Raw genomic sequence first — 22,329 nt, forward strand, 5'->3', positions numbered from 1 at the left:
AGGAAATCATAGTAAGAAAATCCGCACACTGGGGTGAAGTGTGTGTTGGCATTTCACTTCTCACCATTCAATCGATTCGAAGTGAGATGCAGTGAACCAATCACATTGCGCCATTGTTACGCAACGACAACCACACTGCAATGTGACACTAACCTAACACTAACCCCTCTGGTAGACACCAGAGGGGTTAGTGCTGGTTTGTATTTCACATCTCACCAAACATTTACGTCTACCGCCATCTAGTGACTATATTTATGTGATGACTGACACTAGATGGCGGTAGAATGTAAATGTTTTTAGGCAGTTCGTAATTCCATGGATCAATTTTTCTTGATTAAACTCCACTAATAGGTATGTAGAATTTAAAATATCACAACGATATTAATAAATTAAATCCTTCAATAATTATGATCCTTGAGTTTTTATTAAAATTAACTTCGTGTCTCATGCCGCATAATCCCATCCAAATTTCTCTCATATAGCCTAATGGCTTGAGGCTGAATCTTCACATGCTTGTATACCACGCTCAGTCAATAGAAACACTGTTTTAATCGCAAAAGTAGCCTCATGTTTACCGTCGTTTGCAAATGCGGACCGGACTTCTAAAATTATGCACAAAACACCTTAATTTTACCCCGTATTATTAAAGGAATAGAGTTTAAAAGATATTGACAGAACTTTTCGTTGTGACCACATGTATGAATAGCCATTGTGAGGTAAACGAATCTAAGATCTGCTAAGTAAGTATACATTTTGGCTTCTAGTTAAAAGCTGGGTTAAAGGTTTTGTGAACAGATTGTACTGAGCCACTGGAGAAATTTATTTGAGACGTTGTTATTATTGATTGTAAATTTTGCCTATTATGGGAATATTATAAGACTTTTACTTTATTACTTTGCGAAATTTTCAACATAATGTACCTGCTTTGTATTACCTATGGTAAGTACCTATTGTGCTGGATAGTGGAAAAATTGCAATCAGGAAAAAAAAAATAGCATTTTTGAAACATTTTCTTATATTTTACCTTTTTTGTGTTGAACAACAAGCGGTCCCTGGACTTCGACGTTCGATAGCTGGATAAGTAACTGGGAAAACGTTCAGATGAGAGCGAAACAATAAAATAAAAAATAAAAATTCACTACCTGTTTAGTTACAAAAAATATTTAATAAAAAAAAAATATTTTAAACATTTACAATACAATTATATGACAATAAAATTAGAATTTAAAAAAAAAACATATCTTTAGTTAACATTTTTTTTAGAACTGTACTAAGCAAAACAATAATGCAAGGACCATAGATCCTAAATATTTATTAGCGCCAGCTCCGCTTCTCATGTAACCAAACCTCTTAGCCTGGTATATAAGATCTATAATAGAGTCCATAGCTTCCTGGTTATTCGGAAGGATCTGTCCAGCTGGGAGGAGGAAACCGTAGGTACCTCTGTCCCGGAGTTCGTAACAGTAGACTAAGGGAACATTGAGGTGTTCTTTCACCCAGTCTACGCTGCCGCCTGTAGCTTGGTCTGTCAATAAAAAATAAATGGGTTAAAACAAAATATTTCCGTTTCCAACATCCTACTAATATGCGAAAGTTAGTAAAGATGTGTGTGTGTATGTTTGTTAGTCTTTCACGCAAAATGTACTGGACGGATTTATATGAAATTTTTACACAGATAGAATTTAACCTCGAATAAAACATAGGGTACTTTATATCCCAAAATTTCCATGGGAGCAAAGCCACGCAGGGTGGCTAGTATTATATATGTTTTCAATTATACATATATATATTTGGAAAATGTAGTTTTTACTATTAACACCACACTTTAATTTGTACTCATGTTATTTTTCAAATATTTTTTTCTGTCTTTTTTTCTTTAGTGCTATACTTTTCTTGTTTTTTTCTCTAAGACGCTATTGATTGAAATTAAACAATTTTATGTACTCACAAATAGCTTCAGCTATATTTCCAGTTACGTATTGTGTTCCGTATCTCACTGACAACGCTCCCATAGCGCGCCTGCCGATGTTTAACTGAAATATATGGTCATAATCTTATAACTACGATCTACTTATATGTGAAGATCATCAGCCGTCACAAGCCTGCGCTTTGCAAGTCAGCGGTAGGCTTAGTTTATGTAATTTTTTGTGGTCAATATTAATCCGTCCGTCTCCTTAATCAGACAATATGTCTATCATCCTTATCTGATTAAGGATATTGATTTTTTATTAATTTACCTCTGAATCTTTTTCTCTCTCTCTATTCTCTCTTTCTCTTATTCTTGGTCATCGGCAACCTTGGATTTCACACTATCGGCTCTCTTATCCTCCAGATTAATCATCCCATTGACAGTCTTCTTTCTGTGTCTCTTTCATTATATGAGATCAGCCCGTCTCGTTCTTATGCACCAGATCATCCTACATCATTAATATTATCTTTAGAAGAATCAAAAACAAGCATACATACAGTATCATGATAGTTAGCCACAGGTTCCGTAGTGTTCCCAAAGGGAATCATTAGCAGTTGGCTGAACGAGTGAAATGACAGATACATGTCAATCCTATCGCCGATGCTTGCGATGAAGGTGGAAAGAGACTTGGTCTCAGGTTCCGAGAATGGAGCAGGGCCGGCGTAAGTGTCCGATGCAGGGTCTGTACTGGCTCCTGCGACTGTTGAAAATAAATAGACAAATCACAGACTAAGTTAGCCCCAAAGTAAGTTTGAGAATTGTGTTATGGGATACTAATTCTATGATCTTATTATATATACTCGTATAAACATAGATAAACAACCAAAACAAAGAGCCAAGTTAATCTGAACAATATCATTTTCCATTTTGACCTGACCGTTGAACCCTGGACTGTAATAATCTGGCATGATGACCATTTAGGCTACGGAGGTCGTCAATGTATACTAACTCTCCAAATCTTTCGATTTCGATGTTATCTAGTTTTGTCTTTTGTATTTATTTTCTTTAGCAGCATCAACAATGATTAGGACGAAACGTACTAAGGGTAGGTTGCACAGTCAAATTTGATGTTAACATTAACGTTACGCAGAAAAGCGCAAAGTACGCCATTTTGTCTCAACGTCAGCGGCATAAAATAAACGTCAACTTGGATGGCGCTCAACTCATCCTAATTAATTAATTATTTAAATGTTAAAGTGTAGTTGACAGAGATAGATTTTTCAAGGTATTAAAATTAAGGGACGAATCTACAAAATGTACATACCTAACCAATTATTATCCCAATTACGATTTAGATCTACTCCAACCTGATCACCGAAAGGTCTATTTTTTCGCCACATTCTGAACTGAAATAAAATATAGACAACTTAATTTCTATATATTTTATGTTGCTAGCAAAATCACTCAATCAAATAAAAACTGACCTACTGGCACGTTAACAGGATTTTAATCATATTGTCATGTCATTCATATTGACATAGATAACATTAATATTATATTTCTTTTATCTATGGGTACGCACGATTTGCAAAATGGACTTAAACCTATGGTAAGCAATTTGGACGTTACAATACTTGAGGCGATCAAAATCGGAAACTTTCATAAGTCAATTAAAAAAATCATTCTATTTAACAGCAGTGACGCCAATTTCGGATCAGAAAAAATTTTGTTCCTTATTATTTATTGCGGTTCTCTCGTCCAAGTCATGTCTCGTCAAGACTTACCTCGTCATGTGTCCATACATAACCATCAGGGTTAGTAACTGGGAAAATATACCAGTCAAATTCACGAGCAATAGCTTGTATTTCCTCATTGTCACTCGTTAGTAATTCACTAATTATATAACAAACGGTCGAAGGAGATATCCATTCCCTCGAATGTATACCACCTTCAAGGAATATAGCTCTTTTACCAGCGCCGTGAGATATTCTAAGCCCAACAATATCTCTATTTTCATATGATGATCCACTATTCAATACATTTACAATTGCAGGGTAAGTTTCTGCTAAATCGTACATCCAGGAATAAATATCGTCAAGTTCATAGTAAGCGTTCCAAGTCATACTCTTTATATTATTTCTTGTGTATCTGTTTACTCTTTCCTTTTCGATTGCTCTGAAATACTTGTTTTTATCATAAAACATCAAAGAAACACATGTTTTATTAACGTAAGTTTCATTATCTTCAATTCTATAAATATTATTTCTTTAGACTAAAATTTGTATAAACATGATTTATTCTAGAATACAATATGCATTGGCCGTGTACCAATACTTAGCACAAAAGTTTGAACATAAAAATTATATCTATTGACTAGCGGCTCGTCACAGATTTACTCGAGTAAAAACATAATGAAAACTGCGTGAAAATCCTTGCACTAGTTTTTGAGTTTATGGCAAATAGACAATACAGATGGGGCAAAGGACCTTTTTTATAAACGTAAGGATAAAAGTGGTATCTATTAATATAATCTACTCACTCTTGAATATTTGACATCATCACATCAAAGCCGATATTGTTCCCATTCAAGAAGCTTTCCAAATCAACTTTATCCCCAGGACTTGACAGTACAGAAACGTAGTCAGCTGTTGGCACAGGATCCGTCCAGAAATCATATTTAGCATTGCTATTCTGTAATACCTGAAGTAAATTCACTTGTTTTATATCTGTTGGGTATATTTTGTATAGTGTGTAGTTATCAAAACGGAATTTTTCACATAAAGCGAAATTGATTGTTGTGAATAATATTATTTTTATTAACATTTTGATTTTCGTTTTGTTTTTGTTGAAATAATTTTAATTCAATCACCCAATGTTTCGAGTTTTGTGTTCTAATTTTTGTGACGTTCTCATTAAGCTATAATCAACACAAAATTGAATTCATTGTGTTGGATTTTTCTTAATGACTTGGGTATAAAAGGATAATACAAGATCCAGACGATAAATTACTGATAAATATAAAGACAAGATTAAATTTTACAATACGTTAATTTAGATAAAAAAGGACAAAGTGTTAATCTATATTTATATGACCTTCTTATTAAATAGGTACATTAATAAAGATTAACTAATTCATAACATAACAGTAATTACTTCATTTTTTTAAGAATTATTGATTGAGATTGAGATTATTTTGAATGCTTAGAGAATCAATTCCAAAAAATCTAAAAAAAGAAGAAAAGCCACGAAGTGCATTCATAAATCAGTTGAAAGAATTGGCAAGGACTTGTATCATAGGGAGGTAAAATCGATAGCAGACGATAGATGTAAATAGAAGCAGCTCCACCGACAAGAACAAAGATCTTAAATATTTGATGATATCGACTAACTCCAAAGCGATAAGGGAATAGCCATAGGTACTTCCTTTTTGTAAAGGATTTATAAGCAACTTTTTTCATAGCTTAAAATTTGTTATTTTTAAACTAATTTTCACAATGTCCACGTTTGTTAAATTTAAATTTGACTTAATTGGTATGAAATTATTAGATTTAGAAAGTAATACACAGTTATAACACTTTATAACTTCTTAGTCCATGATAAGAAATGTAACTTTTAACTTTTTTTTTTTCAATCAGTCGCCTTTTGATTCTCTACACTGACGTATCTAAATGATATTAGAATTTTGTTTTATTGTTTGCCTTGCCTAAGCAGCAAAGGAACACTGCCTTAGGCACAACTATTTATGCATAAGATTTTAATTTTGTGTTTACGAGACTATACGAATTCAAATTCAAAATTCTTTATTCAATTTAGGATGATATATTTTTTGACGTCACTTATTGATGTCAAAGGCAAAGTAAAGCGGCGCAACAAACTTCACCGCAGCCTTTTCTCCAACGATGTCAATTATCAAATAAGAAAAAGATCATTTTCCATGACCCGACCGGGGATCGAACCTGGGACCCCTCGGTTCAGAAGCAAGCACATTATCACTGCGCCATCGAGTAAAGTAAGTTATTAATGTACATATTCCGAATAATTAGGCAAGCAACATATATAATGTTGCAAGTTGCAATTAGAACGGTCGGCTAGACGAAGAAGAAGAAGAATTACAGGAAAACTATATAAATAATGAAAACATTGTTTCAAATATTTATTTTAATTATTCAAATATCCAAATCTCCGGGCCTGATAGATCAGCTCGAGAATAGAGTCCATCGTTTCTTCTCCTGTAGGCAGTATCTGGTCGGCTGGTAGCAGATGGCCATACTGACCGCGGTCTCTCAGCTCATAGCAGTACGCTAGTGGCACGTTGAGATCATCCTTCACCCAGTCCACGAACCAGTGGCGAAATCTAAATAAAAAGAAAATCATTTGTACATTATAATATTATTCATAAACATTGACTATAGGACGACCCGGGTTCGATCCCCGGTCGGGTCATGATGGAAAATTATCTTTTTCTGATTGGCCCGTGTCTTGGATATTTATCTATAATATGTATTTGTTAAAAAATATATTATCGTTGAGTTAGTATACCATGACCATGATATAAGTCTCGAACTAACTTTGGGGCTAGCTCAATCTGTGTGATTTGTCCTAATATATTTATTTATAAGATTGGCTCTTGACTAGTGATCCAGGCGAACTCTGTAGCCATTATCATGTCATATTGCTATACTGGAGATTTCTGGTTCAGTCACGGTCAGGTCAGAATGGAAAATGATATTTTTCACATTGAAGACCCAGGGGTCTTGGATGTTTATGTTTAAATGTATCCTTAAATAATCCTTCCTAACTAATATTATAAATACGAAAGTAAGTTTGTTTGTTTATTATCTCTTTACGCTTTGATTGCTCAAACAATCTTGTTGAAAATACGTGTTTTAATATTGTTTGTAATGTTCTTTACATACATGTAGTGTGAAGTACGTAGAAAGACTACCTTTCATTCTGGAAAAATCAATTTCCCAATGGGAACTTATGTTATAAACTATAGTATGGTGGAGATAGTATCCCATAACACAAGTCTCAAACTTACTTTGGAGCTAATTGTATCTGAGTGTTTTGTATCAATAATATTTCTTTATTCATATTTTGAAGGCAAAAGTTATTATGAGGACTTGTGTCATTTTAAGTGTGTGCATGGTAAGAATTTAAGTTTCGCTTTAACTTTTCAAAAAAGTACAGTATCAATGAATCAATTCAAATCATTAAAAAAAAAATAACGATTGGTTTTTATTATTTCCCGGTAAATTTCGTTTGCGAGACATTTTTTATATACAATAAACAGTCACTTACAAATTGCTTCAGCAATATTTCCCGTCGTGTATTGAGTTCCATATCTAACTGAGAGAGCTCCCATGGCACGCCTACCGATGTTTATCTGAAGTAAAAACAAAGGTTCTTTTAATAAAAGATTTTTTTTAAATACAGCTAAAACAAATATATATGCATTCTTCTTTTCATCAACAAAAAAGAAAAAAAAAATCCCCGAATAAATACAAGGCATGATAGTCTTTAAACTAATTTGATATTCTAACGAAAAATTTAAAATGCATTTGTACTGTTTGATGTTTTTAACAATAATAAAATTCTAGATTTAACAAAAAACGTTAATTAGTAAGTTGTGAATAATAGAATAGAATAATGTACAAATATATGAAGTTCAATATCGTTCCGACAACCCCGATGTACGCTGAGAGTGATCACTTCTCCGAGGTATTGGTGATACAGATAATTATATTTCAAAATTGTTAGTTGATAGATACCGCATCATAATAGTTAGCCAAAGGCTCCGTAGTGTTCCCATAAGGCAGCAGAAGCAGTTGCCCAGAAGAATGGAACGATAAGTATAGTTTGATGTCGTGGCCAATTGTCCTGATGTATGCTGAGAGTGATCTCGTCTCCGGTTCTGAGAATGGTCCTGGTCCGGCAAAGACGTTTGACACTGGGTTCACACTGACGCCATATTCTGATGATAAAATTGGTTTATTTATTCCTAACCTAACCATAACTACATTTAGATTTTATTCTACAGGTTCATTCTGGTGAAGGAAACCATCGTGAGGAAACCTACAATCTAGTTGATATTTTATCATCTAGTGTGTGAAAATATTCTTTGGTTTTGTTGTACATAAATCGTTCAACAGTAGATAGGTACTTACGAAGCCAGTTATTGTTCCAATTACGGTTGAGATCAACACCATATTGTGAGCCATAAGGCTGTCGGTTCTTTCTCCATAATCTATACTGTAAAAATAAATATATTAGCTACTTTTTTTCTACATAACAGTCTTTGGCTTAGTTGAGGTGATTTACTTTTCATTAGTATATCATCAATATAAAATAGAACCACTGTCCTTACCCCTTCTGGGTTATAAGTCCAAACGTAACCATCAGGATTAGTAACAGGGAAGATGTACCAGTCAAAATCACGAGCAGCGGCCGTTGTTTCTTCATTAGTGCTAGTTATTAGTTCATTTGTAATATAGTTCACTACAGCTGGAGATATCCATTCTCTAGCATGTATACCACCTTCGATAAATATAATTTTTCTTCCAGAGCCATGAGATATTTTTATTCCCTTTATATCACGACCTTCGTAGGAATAACCTCCACTGATGATGGTGGCCACTGAAGGGTACCTATAGGCTATATCGTCTAACCATCCGTAGATGCCTTCAAGAGTATAGTAATTATTCCATTCCATGCTTCGTATGTTATTTCTAGTGTAAGTCTTAATTACTTCTTTATCGATGACACTGAAATATTTAGACAAACTTACATTAATGTTTTATTTCGTTTTTTTATGTAATCTTTTTCACTACAAGCAATTTCTTCAACTTTTATTTAAATATTTTTAAAATGATTATATAGACCTAATAAAATTTTAGGTATGGATCGAAAATGTGTTTTCTGGTGACTTAATGTTGTTATTTTCTATTATTTGTCTTTGAAAATAATGCTCACTTATATAATCCTTAAATATGTACTTACTCCTGTATATTAGGCAAGCTTATTTGAAATCCAATATTATTACTCTTCAAAACATTTTCTAATTCAAGTTTGTTTTCAGGGCTTGATAACACGGAGACATAATCCACATTTGGTGTCGCTTCACTCCAAAAATCATATTTGTCAGTTAGCTCTAAGTCTTGCAACAACTTGATATGTTCTAAATTCTTAGGTAGAATTCTGTACAAACTATAATTTGTAAAATTAAACTTTGCTAACACAAAGTCCGAGGATACCATCAAAGCTAATATTAAAACACGTAACATTTTTGACAACTATCATTTGAAATATGTCTAACTTAAATGACGATTAAGAAAACTTTAATAATGCAGGATATATTAAAAATTTAATATCATTATTTTGATAACGATATTAAACTTTTAATACTATCTGATACTGATACTTTATGACATTAGTGTCATAAACTGTGTTTCAATAAAAGTTTTATCTAGTTTTATTGTTGTAGCTCATGTTATTATATTTATAGTGACAAGGTTAATAGAGGTCCTTCATTTTATCTTCAACAATAATAGTATCTGTAATTAAAATAAGATCATTAATACTAGGTTATTTAATAATAATTTGTTATTACATTTAAGTTTTTGCATTAAATAACAGAGGTGACTTTTGTTTTATTCGTCTGTAATCGACTGTCTTCTTCTTCGACTACAATAAAATATATGCCTTCAAATATATTTTAACATAAACTGCTAGAGCGCCAAATCAAAAGATCTGTGATAGGTATTGTCTTTCGTAAAAATTAATCGACCTTTAAAAATATAAATAAAAACAAATAATATCTCAATCGAAAGCGACATTTTAATATTAATAAATAAACAACTTCAATCACATCAAAGCACGTCAATAAATCTGGCCTCTCTGAAGATGGCCATCACAGAGTCGAAGGTTTCTTCACACGATGGTAGAACTTGTGTTATTGGAAGGACAAACGTATTGCCTCTCAAGAGATACGTCCCTACGATTGGTGGGTTGAAGCGGTACTTTACCCAATCACCGATGGTTCCTGTCGACCCATCTATAAAAATAATAATTTTATTAACACTAATAACTATAACATTTTTGATCGTAAGTTTTAAATTCCCTTCATAGGTACGCAAAGGCAAACCGTAGATGAGACAGTCCAACAAAGTGTCACATGTCGGCTCGATAGCCGACATGTGACACTTCGTATTCGAAAAAATCGATATTTGGGATGGCAACAAATGGAAAGGTGTAGAAGTGGTTGTAAACAGAAAGAGGCTTTTGTTCAGGTCCCAACATCGACATACAAAACGATGTCTAATAAATTAATTTATTATTTAATAATTATTATGTCGGCTAAGATTACAATGTGAATATTTATATACAACCTTGTAGAAAATAGGATCGAGTTTCGGGTTAGTATATTAGGATAGTTAAAACTTAAAACAATCATAACTTACCCCAAAATAGATTGGAAGTTCCAGCGAGATATAGCGTGTTGTACTTTACAGCCAATGAACCCAGAGATCTTCTTGCAATTGTTATCTAATGTATTAAAAACTTGTGTTAATAATACACACACATGAATAATATAAAAATGAGGAATTCTTTAAGAATAATATATCAGACATGTTCTAGGGTGGTTCGCAGAGCGTTTCGACCTCTGCGGCTGCGCGGTCATTACAATCAGTCAATTTTCTTGACGAAGTAATCATTTCCAAAATCAATAATTTACAAAATTGACATTACTACAGTACAGAGTAATTAATGTACAGTCAAATAGTAAAACTCATTCTTGTCTATGTTAAAATTTGAAAAATTGTAATGACAGCGCGACCGCTGTCGAGACGCTCTGCGAACTACCCTCTAATGTATTTTATATTAGTACACCACATTTTTCATAATGAATATTTAAAAAAGCCTCAATTCCATAGTACACAATTATAAGTCATCTTATGTCATACTACGTACATACATTAGTACAGAACGTACTGATTCTTTTATTAATCATTTCCTTCTTCATTAATCTGTCAAGCCATTATTAATTCGTTTGCATACAGTAAGTACTAACAAAATCAGTATGTTACTGTAATTTTTACCATTTCCTCATTATTGTAGTTGCCACTCTGTGATTGGGCGAAGGGTATCAAGAACCGCTGACCAAACATCCTGAAGGAGAGGAGGCCAGTCACTCGTGGACCTAGGGACACGATGTAACTGGATACAGCTCTGGTTTCTGGTTCGGAGAATGGTCCAAGACCTATGTAATTGAAATCTGTGTTGACAAAACTGCCACCAAAGACTGAAAAAAACAATTGATTCATCGAAATTTACATAATTAACGACTTGTGAATTAAATAATAAATTACGTACTCGGGAAAAGATTTATGTTCGTTTTTTCCTTTCATCTTTTTGAGTATATTAATTGTATACACTTGTATCAGATTTCGTTTTATTTCCATTAAAAATATGATATTTTTGTAACACATACCCACATGGACACAAAATTTCATAATTGCTTACTCTAAACGTATCAGTACAAAATATAATTTTTTAGCAGTATTTTTAGTTAAGTACTTTTATTACTTACTTCCCCAATGCGAATTCCAATTTCTCACAACATCAACACCGGTTGGATTCCTGTTGTCAATTCTTCTATTTTTCGTCCATAATCTGTCCTGAAATAGATAAAAGGCGTCCCATAAATATTAAGTTTCAGTTGCCGCCAATGAGACAAAACGGCGTAATTTGCAATATTGTGATCAGGTTAAAGTTATCGTAGCGTATGTCCCACAAATATTAAGTTTTAGTTGCCGCCAATGAGACAAAATGGCGCACTTTTGTGATCAGGTTAAAGTTATCGTAAAAGTTGACTGGTGGAACCCACTTAAAAAGTCATAAATATAGCGATAACTAGAGCCACGAATTTTAGAGTTTCAATTTCGATCTTAGAATTTCAGAAAACGAAACTAAAATTATGTTCCTTTTAGAAAAACTATCAAGAAGTCACTCACATGATTTTGTGTATATTCAAATCCATCAGGGTTGACGACAGGAATGATGTGCCACTCAAAGTCCTGGGAAGCAGCTAACGCCTCAGGATCTTCCCCTTTGATGAGCTGATCTGCTAAATACGTCACCAGAGTAGGCGATAGCCAATCAGCTCCTATTTCGCCGCCTTGGAGTATGAATACCCTTCTACTACTAGTTCTTGCTATTCTAAGACCAGTTATATTTCTTCCTGTAAACACACATATAAATAATACACATGTACATAATAAATAGAAAAAAGAATTTAGATTGAATCATTTTAGTTTTTGCTAATTTACCATTATTGGTAAAACAAAAACTTATAGAATAATAGAATAGAAGAAAATAACCAAGTGAAGGCAAACGGTAAGGTAAGAATTGTAAGTTACGTTTATTGTTAAATGAAATTACCATTAGGAAGATTTAATTATACTGACCTTCAAAAGACGTCCCAACAACGAAAGTGGACACGAAATCATATGTCTCCGCTAGATGGTCAAAATAACTGTAGATATCTTCTAAAGTGTTGAACTCATCGTAGAAGATTTCATTTCGACTGGTACTCCTCTTACGTCGTATTATTGTTTGGGCATCCAAATCTCTGAGAAGAACATGAATCATATTAGAATGAATTTAATCAAGAAATAGAGATTAATTTGAATATTCAGTTAGGTACTGTAAGGTTTTTAAATGAAACCCTTATAAAACTGTTTCATTAGTTAGTTCATGAAAAAGGCTATAGGTAATTACAATGCTTATAAGTAATACAGTACACATGTCTACTCACTCCAGATCCATACACATTACATAAAACATAAAACTTACACATTTTAAGTTAACAAATAATTTTGCATATGTGTATAGTATATAGACCTAGGAAACTATAAACAAAATATTAAAAACTTACTCTTGAACATTCTGCGTTACTACATCAACGTTTATGTTTTTCTCAATCAAAGCCGCCACAAAATCTTCCTTTGCTTCAGGTGATGCCAAAACACTAACATCATTTCCAATTACATTGGGTACACTCCAAAAGGTTAAAGCGCCTGGTTCCATATACAATTTCTTCAAATACAAAAGACCATCTTCATCTTTAGGTACAACTTTGTATACAGTGTAATCATTGTATCTAACTTTATCAGCAAAAATTACAGCTAGAACACTTAGAAAATATAACTTTTGTAACATTTTAAATTCTGATACTAGCGTGCGGATTGAATACCATTGCCTAATAAATAATTATAATCCGTATCGAATTCCTTGATTACTTTATCAGCTACATATCTATTTAAATTTATCAATAAGATATTATGAACCAGCTCAAAATATTGATAATAATTATTATTGGTAACTAATATTGTAAATTACGCGTCAACATATTTATATACTACCGTCTCGCCCCGGCTTCGCTCGGGTAAAACTATAATAAAATGTAGCTTATGTCACTCCTGAAGGTTTCGCCTATCTCTGTGCCAAATTTCATCACTATTGGCCCAGTAGTTTTTGAGTTTATTAGAAACAAAAGTACAAATCTTACCTCTTTATAACATTAGTATGGAAGTATGGATTTAGGTACTTATTACTTAAACGTGATCAAAAGTTGTTGTACTAAAAAATAAAAAAAACAAGTCAAAGTTTGACAGAAATATTTAAAAAATTGTAGATTTGAAATCTGATAAATAATTGTAAATACCCTAGAAAGAGATAAGTGGAATTGTAAGTACAAAAATGCCCGATAACACGTGGGATAGAACATTCAAAAAAATGTGGTGATAAAGCATTAACATTATCACAACCAATTAAATCAATTATAATTTATCGCAAAAAAATATCACATTGTATGTAGGTATATACAAAATTATATATCAAGGATGTCAACAGCAAATTTTAGGGAAAAACTGTGAATTTTGAATAAACCTGGTCAGTTAGATGTGTTTTTGACTGCATCTTAAAAGCCACAAACGCACTGTCCACCATTTCATTGCACGGCGCGGCTAATTGTGATTAATGTGGCCGCTACATCGTCTGTCTTGAGTATGCCAACCCGACAGGCGGTTGCTTTTCACTTTAGGACTGGCCATAGCAGACTTGCGACTTTGTTGTCTTGAAAAGTTATTCGTCTATTTGTCTTCTCTTCTCTCTCTCTATAAACAAGACAGGCCTTCCTTGGATGGATGGATAAGGAGTATGGACTATACCCACCACGCTGGCCCATTGCGGATTGGCGGGTTTCAACGACTGCGATACAACCGGAATCAATATATCTATCGTATTGGCTTGAAATTCTAGCAGAGTCTTGTTTTAAGAACTTGTTTCAGACAACGCTGTAACAGCTAGTTTTCAATAATTTTAACTGTTCATTGTCTGACAGAGATAGCGTATATTCTGTTGTGAATTCTTGCTTCGTATTTTTTACTAAGTTTTTGAATATAATTCCTAGTATAGGTAACTTCCAAAGATATCTTTATATGTTTAAGTCATTTCTTTATATGTTAAAGTATTTCGCTGATTTTAGATCAACTCGACTGAACCGTTCACATAATGTCTATTCGATTGGAATAGTTTTCATGGTCATGGTCCGAAACATTTATACTAATAATATTTTATTGATAATTTACACGCAATTATGTGTTTTTTATTGAATGTTCATATTCACCGTCCTAGCAATAATATCATGTAACTTATTGACCTATATTTAGCTAATTAAAGTGAGATTTCATTAGCTAAATATAAATGTAATTGTCAATTTAAGTCATATCACAGATTACATAATCCAGATTACCCTAAAGTGTGTACATCAATACAGTTGATAATATCAGGTCATATTAATATTATACTAACCATAATATTAACGCCCAAATTGCTCATATCATTCAAACTTTGACAGCCCGTGTGTATAAACTAGAGTTAAGTCTACCAGCTAAACTGAGTAATTATTGTCAGCGGTAAACTAATGCGATTTGTATTTATAATATAGAGGCAATTTGGACTAAGCTAACTTTGTGGCTTTGTCATTTCGAATGTTTAATAAGGTGTTATAATATTCAACATGTGGTTTGGTCAGTTTTGGTTATGAATGAGGCAATCGAAAATGATGATTACTTAAATTTTATTTATTTGTATGACAAAGTGTGCAAAACTTACAGCAAAGGACATTACACAAAGACTAATATCAAGTTTGTGACCTGTGTTATAGTCCTAAACATACACAATTACACACACACACACAGAAAGTTTCTAATATTGAAACGTAGATAAAAAATTTACACAATATTTGGAAGCAAAATAATTGAAAACAAACTGTAAAATAAAAAGACTTACACTAATCATATTTTTTCTTTATAACCACATACAACATTGCAACAAACAAATCTTAAACTACGCAGACAAGAGTCAAATGTGTTAAGTCCAAACGAGATAATTAGATATATTAAATCGTTGTTTGCACCCCCTATAGATATTGATGTAGAACCGTGATTATTATAATTAGGTGACCTAATGACAGCCACTAATGAAACCATTGAAGTTAAGTCATTTTTAGGAAGATATATTATGTGGCCGTCCAATCAAAAGGGACCTATGGCGCCCGGCACTTACGCCATTATTGCCGTTGTTTTGTATTCGCAATAAACCTGAGGGCAGGACAGAGATGGTTGGCGGAGACGGAAGGAGGCCTGTGTCCAGCAGTGGGTCACGGAGGGCTGCAGATGATGATAATATATGTTCTCGTTGTCAAATATCAAGGACGCGTATTCATACGTGTCTATAGCAAGATATACTTGGAAATAATATGAACAAGTGTATACTGACTGATTTACCTTAGTATGTATAAAAAGAAATAAGTCGAATCTAGACAACAATAATTTCAAGCCAGTTCTAAAAATGACAAGTCCTTTAACAACTCTCGAAAGCGTTAACTTGACAAACTTTTTAATCACCAATTTATGAAATCCAACACTTTTTAATTTCCGCCGCGAAACAAAAGCCAATGTTCACCTGTCAAAATGTCGACAGTTAAAAATGAACTGCAAAGTGGCTCGCCGTTGGTGCGTGCCTAATTAGTCGGCCGATCAATCTTGTAAGGGCTACTTCACAATTACGGGCTTAAAAGTATTTCCCCTGATCAATACTAATATAATAAAGAGAAAATATTTGTTTGTAATGGATAAACTCAAAAACTACTAGGCCGATTTTGATGAAATTTGGCACAGAGTTAGACGGAACTTTATGGGGTGACATAGACAATTTTTTAGTTATGGTTTTACCTGAGTGAATCCGGGACAGACCTTTAGTCTTGATATAATTATTGTTTGCATGAGTTGACTATCCTTATGATTATTATTATTTTTTAATTTATTTATCATAGAATCAACAGCACTTGAACAAAAATTACATTTTATCTAACAGGGTTAAACTTAATGCCAATAACAGATTCTTGTTTTGTAAATTAAAAAGTTTAAACAGCTTAGAACAGAAAGAAAAGAAAACAATAGACAAACATGCATGTTGCCTAGTGTGGGACCAATTGTATAAGCAATGTAGCAAAGTTTTATTTATTTAATAAATTTCATTTCATTTTATTTCAAACAGGTCAAATTATACCCCTGGTGTTTCAGGGGCTCAGAGACTGCAGTGACCACTTACCATTGGGTGGGCCCATGATAAAAATACTATAGTTTTACAGTTGACCCCAGATAAAACAAATAAAATAACAACCTTCTAATTATCATACCAAAATCCAAAATAGTTTTACAGTTGACCCCAGATGAAACAAGGACCTCCTAATTATCATACCAATACTCGAAATTATATATCGTTGTGCTCCCATTTGAAGGGTGTGAGAGACAGAGTAATTAAGGGATGTAGAAGGATGTAGAAGTACCTAGACGCCGAAGTTAAGATATTTGTAGTTTTCAATAAGTATGTCATATTATTTTTCATAGTCGTAATCTTCATGGCTGAGGGTCGTGGTCGTTACGTTGAATGAAACACTCATAACGACTTTCATGACACTATTATAGTTGCTATCTCCATTTCATACACACGTTGATAATCAACCAGAGTGCAGGTTTCCTCACGATGTTTTCCTTCACCGGAAGCAAGTGGTGGTCGATGAAAACTACTAACACATGAGTCAGATTGGTATACAAACTCATATGGCTTGAGTAGGATTCGAACCTGGAATATTTCGGTTCACGGGCGGGCGTCTTAACCATTACACCACAACCGCTTCTTATGTCATATATTGAAAGCTTAATGAAGTTTATTGAAAAATCTGGTTGGCCATGTGATAAATCACATTACTGTCTACTCGCTGTGAATTATCTCCGCCACTTTACAGCACTTTACAGGTCTTCAACATCTTTAGTTGTCTGAACATTGGCACGCACGATTCTTTGACGAAATAAAGTGCTCGCTTTATTTCGTCAAAGATAATAAAGCGTTTATGCTTTTTTATTGTCACTGTGAATAAAACCTACTAAAATAAAATCTGTGTCACTATAACCACTGCAACGCGGCTTAATTTTGGAACTATATTTGTAGATTTATTACAGCGATCATCATAAATGTATTTTAGTTGGATTTTATCACACCGTTCAGGATTTAATTATTTGCTTATACAATTACCAAGCCAACACTGTGGTAATGGTTTAGTTTCCTATTTGTAAGTTTCATGTGTTGTGTACATAAATAAATATATAAATGAGATCTCAAATTCTTTATTCAATTTAGGGTGATATACATCACTCATTGACGTCAAAAAATTACTTAAACTCCGACTTCCGAAGCGCAGGTGAAGACATTTCACTGAAGCGTTTTCTCCAAAGACGTCAATTAATATCTTGTAACTTTGCATTTTCTCTTAACATTTCCATAACATCCTAAGTGTTCATTAAATGTAACATTCATTAAGTTTTGTCGCATACCTTTTTTATAAAGTTTTATTTACGCCAGGCCCCCTGTAAGGCATTTACGCAGTAGGTACCTACTGAGCGAGGCACTGGAACGCGTCATAGGTTGTTATTTTCGATCGACATTTGGGGATTTTTAATATTAGCACTAGCGATTAACTTGTCGAGTCCGGATGCGCAGATCTGCGCAAGAATGTATTGTTTAACTAATTGTCGTTGTCGTTTGGAGTTCCCACATACAAGGCTGTATTCTATGATTTTTGATTATCAAATGACTCTATATCTCTATGAATTAATTAACAATGATTAAAATGAACACAAGAGTGCATGATAATCTCTTTCAACATTTGATTATAGTGAACGTATCTTCCGTATTGGTAATAACGGCGAAAATGCAATAAATTTAGGTAGGTTGATGAGCAGTTGACTGTACATTACAAATCTGAAAGTGACGCATTGATGTACTTATAAACAGATACATTAGTCCATTTTAGTTCGACGTGCGATCGTTTCACTGGACCGAAGCCAAGCGTTAGATGTAATCGGCATCAACATTATTGTTCATGTTGAAAATTAAAATGTCTTATTCGATATTGCAACTTTTGCAAAGATCATTGCATTTTCATTGATATTTTATAACATTGGTAAGGGATAAGGACGTGATTCTGTATCTATATCTCTATCGCACACATAAATAAATAATAAATAAATAAATATATTCGGACAAATCACACAGATTGAGCTAGCCCCAAAGTAAGTTCTAGACTTGTGTTATGGGATACTAACTCAACGAAACTATATTTTATAACAAATACATATATAGATAAACATCCAAGACCCGGGCCAATCAGAAAAAGATAATTTTCCATCATGACCCGACCGGGGATCGAACCCGGGACCTATCGGTTCAGAGGCAAGCACTTTACCACTACGCCACCGAGGTCGTCAATATACATATTGTCTCACATTCATTCATACCGTAACTTTGTTCCTATTCATTTATTTCTTTTATTTAATACGTGTTTGTTTCCCTTTTCTTATAATATGTATAAATATTACATATATATACTATATTTTATTATTACATATATACATTGACAAATGTAGTCTTTATGTAAAACTTTTAATAAAGTAGCAGGTCATTCGCATCACGAGTATCATTAGATTACTCACTGGGAAGTCCCAGCCTATATTGTAATCAAGATTACTGGAATAAATAACTTTTTTTTTCCCCCTTTTATCCTGGGTTACCCTCGGAACAGTGACGCCCTGAAGTCCAGCGCAAAAATTCACTCCGCACTGTAAAAAGGACATCATAATGTGTCAATATATTTGTATTATTCTCCTATCTAAGATATGGCGTGAGTGATCTAAGGTTAAATAACTTCTTACAGTAAATCGGCGTAATATTAAACCTGGCGAAGTCGACGATGCTCCAAGACTAAAATGAGAATAATTTTATTGAAATTATCTCCGCAAGAGCCACCATAGTTCAATATTTATGAGATCCGGCCAAGTTTCAGTTCGAGCTGAATTTATTAAAATTAATTTGTTGACGGTGTTTTGTAATTTTTCGACACCTGTGTAGAAAATAAATATTTTTGTCAAAATATTGTACTTTTTAAGGCGATGCGTCATTTAAAGCGGTGGTGTTCTAGTCATTAAGACCGGACGGTCTTAATCATGGCCTGTGATCTAAAGGTCTCAGGTTCAAATCCTACTCGTGCCACATGAGTTTGATAACAATCTGACTCATGTATAGATATTATATAGTAGTTGTTATCGACCACCATTTGCTTCCGGTGAAGGCAAATTACGCCTATTTGTCTAAAGATAATGATGGCGAGCATGTTAAAGTCAACGTCAAAGTGACTGGTGTAACTCACCCTTAGAATTAGTCGATATTTTTATTTAAAAACCATTAATATTCTCACCGATCATTGCTCCATCTACAAATACAATTTAAATGGCACATTTCACTCACTCGTTTTCGAAAATCAAAGTTAAAATTACCAAACTGTTTTCCAAACAAAAAGGCAACTCATTAAATCGTATGAAAACAGACGGACGTACGTGTAAATTACATTAAACATTAATCACGACGCCTCCCGCCACAATAACATGGTTGACTTCATCTTCGAATAATTCTCTTTGTTACTTGCACTCCCTGTTTGCCGTTTTTTTGTTGTGGTCCATGTCATAAAAGAAGTTGTACATTTATTTATTACAGTAAAGTTTAACTATGCAATTTTAGTTTGTCAATGAAGTAGATCATCATCACCATTTCAGTGTCATTTTGCCTAATGCTGAACATTTCTCTCTCTTAATATACCATAGTATAAATGGAAAGGGCAGCAGTTCATACAAGCCACCTCATAAGTTCTCGAACACATTGTGATTATGACGTCCATTCTGGATTTTTATCTCGCTCACACAAACATGGTCCGCGATGACCTGTACGTACATGATAGTGAGGATAATAATTCATTTGTTTCATTTTCGCTAGATTAGAGCCATGCCCATTGACATCCGTCAAATACGACGCAGAAATTGAAAGGAGAAAAGACATATAACCTACGCAACGTGCTACGTCGACACAATATAGCATACTGGCTCTTATAAATGGAAACACAAGAATTCGGCTGTATCTTTGTCGGCGTTTTAGGTGTGCCTGACTTATAATAATTATCATAGATTAGGCTAGGGATTTGACGATTTATCCAGCTCATTCTCACGTACTTATAGGATTATAGGAGTAGCTTTTGCCCGCGGCTTCGCCCGGGTTAATTTTCCGGGATGAAAGGCAAGCCCTATGTCCTTCTCCATACTTTAAACAATATGTATGCAAAATTTCAAGAAGATTGGTTGAGTACAAAGAGCGTGGAGTGGTAACAAACTTACTTTCGCATTTATAAAATTAGTTAGTGTCAGGATTAGGATAAGTTAGGATTTATTGTAAGTCAATTTGCCATACCCACACAATTTATTGATAACAATTATGCCAAATTGAATATAACCCCGCTCATCTCACGTGACTCGGTCCATCCACCCTGGGCCGTACATCACGAAGTGTCGTTAAGGGCAGGAGGTGGACCGATAAATCTGGCCACGTCGTCTATGTACCACCGGTATGCGTACAGTAATGAATGAGATCACATGCGATTGCTGAGCACTTTTAGATTTGTAGGCTGGTTATTTTTATATGCTTATTCTGTATATCTTTTTAGACTGTGTTCCTATGTAAATTTTATTTGAAATTTTAGTTGTTCCGTTTACCTCTTCCGTTTACGTGTATGATAAAAATGTAGACTTTTTAAACAATGATCTATAGTGAAGCTTCGAATAATTGGAATATAAATAAATATCGAGATGTAAGGTAGTTGCCGGCGCCGTTGATCAAAGTTTGCAAGAAAATTACATTTATACGGACACCTGATCTCATAAATTATTTCTGTCAATATCTCGAGTTCACAGCAACATATCGCAATGAAACCAGATTTGAAATTAGAACATCTGATATACGACTGTGAAAACGTAATTCAAATTCCATCCAGTATTTTTTGCGTGATGCGTGAACAAACATACAGACAGACAAAAATCTTAAAAAAATATATTTTGGCTCCTATTTGTCCCCATAAAGACCCCTTATTTATGTTTCTATAAAATCTCCATGTACTATGCGCTATGACTTGCAGTTTTAGTATATGTATAGATTTATACTAATACGATCTAAGACAAAGCATCCAAACCTAGAATTGTTAGACTTGCGGTTGGCTCGCAACCAAGTCCGGATTAATTAATTGTAGATACGGAACACTTCCCGCGTCTTAGGAGCCCGGAACTGGTTAATTTTTAAGCGCATTAGGAGCTTCTATTTGCCGTTCAATTGTGCTAAGTTCTTTTGAAACTCTGTCTGGGACTATCTCAAAAAAACTGACTATAGATAACAATTACTCGAATTTGCTCTAGATTTCTGCTTTTTCTTGTGGATTAGCGTAACAAATGACAATGAATTGATTGAGAATGAGTTTGTTTATAAAACTGTGGTTCTTAAAAACATTTGTTATCATTAATGAAAGTCCAATTAGAAATACCGTATCTATAATAAACAGCATCACAGGGTACATTGTGAAAACAAAATAAATTTATGTGAGACTTTTATTTTTAATTATTTTGTCCAGAAATTAAAAATATAAATAAGTTTTTTTCATGATTGTACATAGGCTAATATAGCCTGTATATATTGATAATATGCTATTTTGAGAATCTCATATTACGCGAATAAAGGTGAGTGACTTGTGCTACTTTTTATAGCTGGCGAAGCCGCGAGCACCAGCTCCGCAATAACAGCCAGTTTAGATACCAAATGATTAGCTGTGTTATACTATCCACAATAGTAGTAAAGACGCATCTTTTTTTAGTAAGTAGTTCTTTGCATATTCGCAACTAGTTAAGAAACAATGATTAATAGTGTTT

At 33.6% G+C, this 22,329-nt stretch overlaps 2 protein-coding genes across 2 annotated transcripts; both read right to left on the reverse strand.

The window, feature by feature from the left end:
* Positions 1 to 1,167: 1,167 nt before the first annotated feature.
* LOC128677204 (zinc carboxypeptidase A 1-like) lies at positions 1,168 to 9,244 on the reverse strand. The gene is given in 13 exon segments (XM_053757882.2): positions 1,168 to 1,525; positions 1,949 to 2,033; positions 2,467 to 2,669; positions 3,234 to 3,315; positions 3,694 to 4,084; positions 4,449 to 4,606; positions 6,071 to 6,249; positions 6,252 to 6,263; positions 7,211 to 7,295; positions 7,681 to 7,883; positions 8,077 to 8,161; positions 8,277 to 8,673; positions 8,909 to 9,244. Coding segments are annotated over 13 exon segments (2,430 nt in total). The 5' UTR covers positions 9,193 to 9,244; the 3' UTR covers positions 1,168 to 1,259.
* Positions 9,245 to 9,725: 481 nt separating this feature from the next.
* On the reverse strand, positions 9,726 to 13,182 carry LOC128677203 (zinc carboxypeptidase-like). The gene is made up of 7 exons (XM_053757881.2): positions 12,846 to 13,182; positions 12,376 to 12,539; positions 11,923 to 12,149; positions 11,499 to 11,586; positions 11,008 to 11,210; positions 10,369 to 10,453; positions 9,726 to 9,962 (listed from the first exon to the last, which is right to left on the reverse strand). The coding sequence occupies exons 1-7, from the start codon at positions 13,127 to 13,129 to the stop codon at positions 9,778 to 9,780; spliced, it is 1,236 nt and encodes a 411-aa protein (XP_053613856.1). The 5' UTR covers positions 13,130 to 13,182; the 3' UTR covers positions 9,726 to 9,777.
* Positions 13,183 to 22,329: the final 9,147 nt, after the last annotated feature.

The sequence above is a fragment of the Plodia interpunctella genome, chromosome 17, assembly GCF_027563975.2.
Source record: "Plodia interpunctella isolate USDA-ARS_2022_Savannah chromosome 17, ilPloInte3.2, whole genome shotgun sequence".
Taxonomy (NCBI): Eukaryota; Metazoa; Arthropoda; class Insecta; order Lepidoptera; family Pyralidae; genus Plodia; species Plodia interpunctella.